The 3,149-nt window shown below is 49.9% G+C and overlaps 1 protein-coding gene across 1 annotated transcript; it reads left to right on the top strand.

The window, feature by feature from the left end:
* Position 1: 1 nt before the first annotated feature.
* On the top strand, positions 2-424 carry LOC104290546 (transcription factor HES-1-like). Its single transcript, XM_009889658.1, has one exon. It carries the CDS (start codon positions 2-4, stop codon positions 422-424), a length of 423 nt encoding a protein of 140 aa, XP_009887960.1.
* The last annotated feature ends 2,725 nt before the right edge of the window (positions 425-3,149 follow it).

The raw sequence follows: 3,149 nt of genomic DNA, 5'->3' as shown, positions 1-3,149 counted from the left end.
CATGAACTACCCGCCGCCGCCACCACCGCCGTCCGGCCAGCCCGCACATCTGGCACAGCAGCCTCTGCATGTCCAGCTGCCCCCCGCAGCAGCCGCAGCTGTACCCGTGCCCTGCAAACTGAACCCCGCCAAAGCCCTGTCCCCCAAAGTCTATGGGGGTTTCCAGCTCGTCCCTGCTACCGACGGCCAGTTTGCTTTTCTCATCCCGAACCCGGCCTTCCCTCCCAGCTCTGGACCCGTTATTCCCTTGTATGCCAACGCCAATGTCCCGGTGTCCGCAGGCAGCGGCTCGGGGAACGCGGCCGCCACCCCATCAGCATCCCCGGTGCAGGGGTTGACATCATTTGGGGGCAGCATTGTTCCAGCGTCCCAGGCGGGAAGTCCCATCGGAGAGCGCAGTGAATCGGTGTGGAGGCCTTGGTGACTTGCTTAAAACGATTTCCACCACCCCCTCCCCCCAAAAAAAAAACCCCTTATTCTTTTGGCTCCGTTGTATGGAGCCCTGTCATGTCTGGGGGTTTTCTTAAGCAGATTTAAACGGAAAGGAAAAAAGGACCTCGCTATGAACGTGCTATTTATTATTGTCAGAGGTTGGGATCTCGACTTGTATTTTTACTCCTTTAAAATGCCTTTATTTGAGATACTTTTTTTAAAAAAAAAAAAAATAAATGAGAAATAGTTTTGTAACAAATATTCAAAAGTATAATGCCAAAGTTGTTTGTATCCTGTTTGTCTGTGTGTGTGTGCGTGCCTGTGTTGAAGACTTCCGAAAAAAAATGCAGGTGTTTAAATAAATAAACTCTTTGAAATAGATTTATTTTTTTTTCCCCCCCTTCCTTTCATTTTGCTGGGTGAGAGTGGGTAGGGCCAAGCTCAGCTGGTGTGTGCAGCCCCTTCAAAAAAAAAAAAAAAGTATGAACGAACTTTATGGCCTTAAATAAGGCTTTTGGAAGGGATTCCTGTGAAAAATAGCTGGGGGCGGGGGGCAAAGGTGGTGAGGTTGAGGGGGTCTGGCAGTGTTATATGTCTCCGGAGAGCTTTGCAAGTGTTGTGTTGTAATGGGAAGAAAGAGATTCCTTAAAAAAAATCCGCTCCTGGAACTTAAACATGTTTGCTACCTGCTCAGAGAGCTCCTGAAATAACTGCTCTGAGATTTCTCTCCTTTGCCGCCTCGCCGTAGGGATTTTGTGTGTGTGTGTCGGGGGGGTGGTGTGTGCAAAAGTTACTATCTCGCCTACAAAAGAGGCAAGAGAGTCTGTCCCTATTGTGAGGAGGGTAATTAGAAGGTATAAAGGGTCTCATCGAGTATGCAGCGGGCTCTTTGGGAAGTTGGGAGCCCTATTGAAACGCCTGGGAACTCGGAGCTGAGGGTTAATGTGTGTCTTTTTTTTTCTCGCCACTCTCATTGACAGGGCCAGATAGACTCTGATACTCAATGCTGTTGTAAATTCAATTGCCTGGCCTCACAATGCCTACCTCATAAAAGGGAATAACTCGGGGTTGTGGCTTTTTTTTTTTTTTTTTTTTCTTTCCCTCCAGTAAGCAAGGGAACTGAGGAAAAGACAGTTTTGCCACCCATTCTGACTCACCCCCAGTACTTGAATCCTGGCCAAGTGGAAGCAATTGCAGCCTCACACACACAGAATTAACCACTTCCAATTGTCACCAATTAATAAGGCCGTGGTGTGGAGAAAGACCATTAAGGGTGAATGCAGGGTATGGAAGGGAAAGCTTTATGTGCTTTGCTCCAAATTTATGAGGTGGGGCTATCGTGTAATCTCGGCGAGCAAAGCCAACCGATGACATGCGTGCATGCCAAAGCCACATCCAGAGGCATAACCCATCTTGGCCGGGCTTCCTCCATCCTCCGGTCCACGGGATCCCCGTCAGAAAAGCTGATTCTCCTGTCGTTCCCCCCCCTTCCCAAGACATCGGGTGGCTGGGCTAGGTGGGTTGGGTCGTGCTGGGGACGGGCAGCGTTTCACAGTTCAGAGACTGGTTTGATGTTTGCAGAACATCCAATTAATTCAACTGGCCTAGGGATTTTTTAATTTTAATTTTTTTTTTTTTTCTCCCCCTGAATGGAAACGCAATTTCATCTTTCAAGGTCTGGTTCTATTAGCGAGAATATATAAAGCAGATTATCCGCTTCTGAAGGCTTTCTTACAGCTTCATGAGATTTCGGCCAAGGTTAGCTACAGCAGCCCAGCCTGCTTGGAGCCTGGTACTGATCCAGTCCGGCAATTCCCCTGCACCAAAGCGTGGGCAAATCGATCAATGCTGAAAGTCCTCCATCCGCACAACCAGAACTAGGTATCCATTTGAATCAGGAGCTTCCCAGGAGGTTTTGTTATGCAATCACAGACATAAAATCATGTTACAGCAATTCTCTTCCATCCCCCACAGCCAGTCACTACCCCTCCTCTCCTGTCTGAAGAAGGCTTGGAAGAGCAGATGAAAGCCTGCCTGTCGCCTGCTTGTAACCGTATACCTCCCCCGGGGCAGCACCGTGTCTCTGGACTTGTCCCTCACTGCCCAGTCCCCTCCAGATCGCCCCTAAATTCAGCACATTTCTTTTCTTGACAAGGTACCCCGGCCAAAAGCGAGGCTGCCAAGCGCTGCGCTGCTGAGTTCAGGCACGGAAAAAAAAAACAAAACACCCAAAAACCAACCAAACCCAACCAAACCTCTTTTCTGAGTGGGTTTTGAATGATTGCAGCAGTGCAAACATGACACACAGCGCGGCGTTCCTCTGGGACGCTCATCTCCCAGCACGAGAGGAGCAGTCAGTCACCGCTCTGCCTCCTAAGTGAGACCCCGAGATGGAAGTGCGTAGGGGTACCGCTGTCACTTCAGCCCCCGTATAAACACAGCAGAGCCCCACAGGTCAGCACCCCATTTTTTATGTCCAGCACTGCCCCCTGCTCTCTTTTTGGCCTCAGGTAAGTCATAGGCTTCTCCGTGCCCAGGTCCGGCGGTACAGAAGCTGGACATGAGGTTCGTGGCGCCAACAAACTCGCATGCCAGAAGCTCGACATCCTTCTGCAGCAAGGGATGAAGTTACCCTTAACTTCAGACTGCTTCAACGACGTACAACTTGGGTTCAACCTCTGTGCCTGCCCTCAGGTTCTTCCCACATCCTGTACTTC

Source organism: Charadrius vociferus, unplaced genomic scaffold, assembly GCF_000708025.1.
Source record: "Charadrius vociferus isolate BGI_N301 unplaced genomic scaffold, ASM70802v2 scaffold477, whole genome shotgun sequence".
In the NCBI taxonomy this organism is placed as follows: Eukaryota; Metazoa; Chordata; class Aves; order Charadriiformes; family Charadriidae; genus Charadrius; species Charadrius vociferus.
This window is presented reverse-complemented; position numbering and strand designations above follow the sequence as displayed.

What these genes read in the sequence shown, in the direction of transcription:
- LOC104290546 (XM_009889658.1), top strand. Translation starts at nt 2, where the DNA reads ATGAACTACCCGCCGCCGCCACCACCGCCGTCCGGCCAGCCCGCACAT.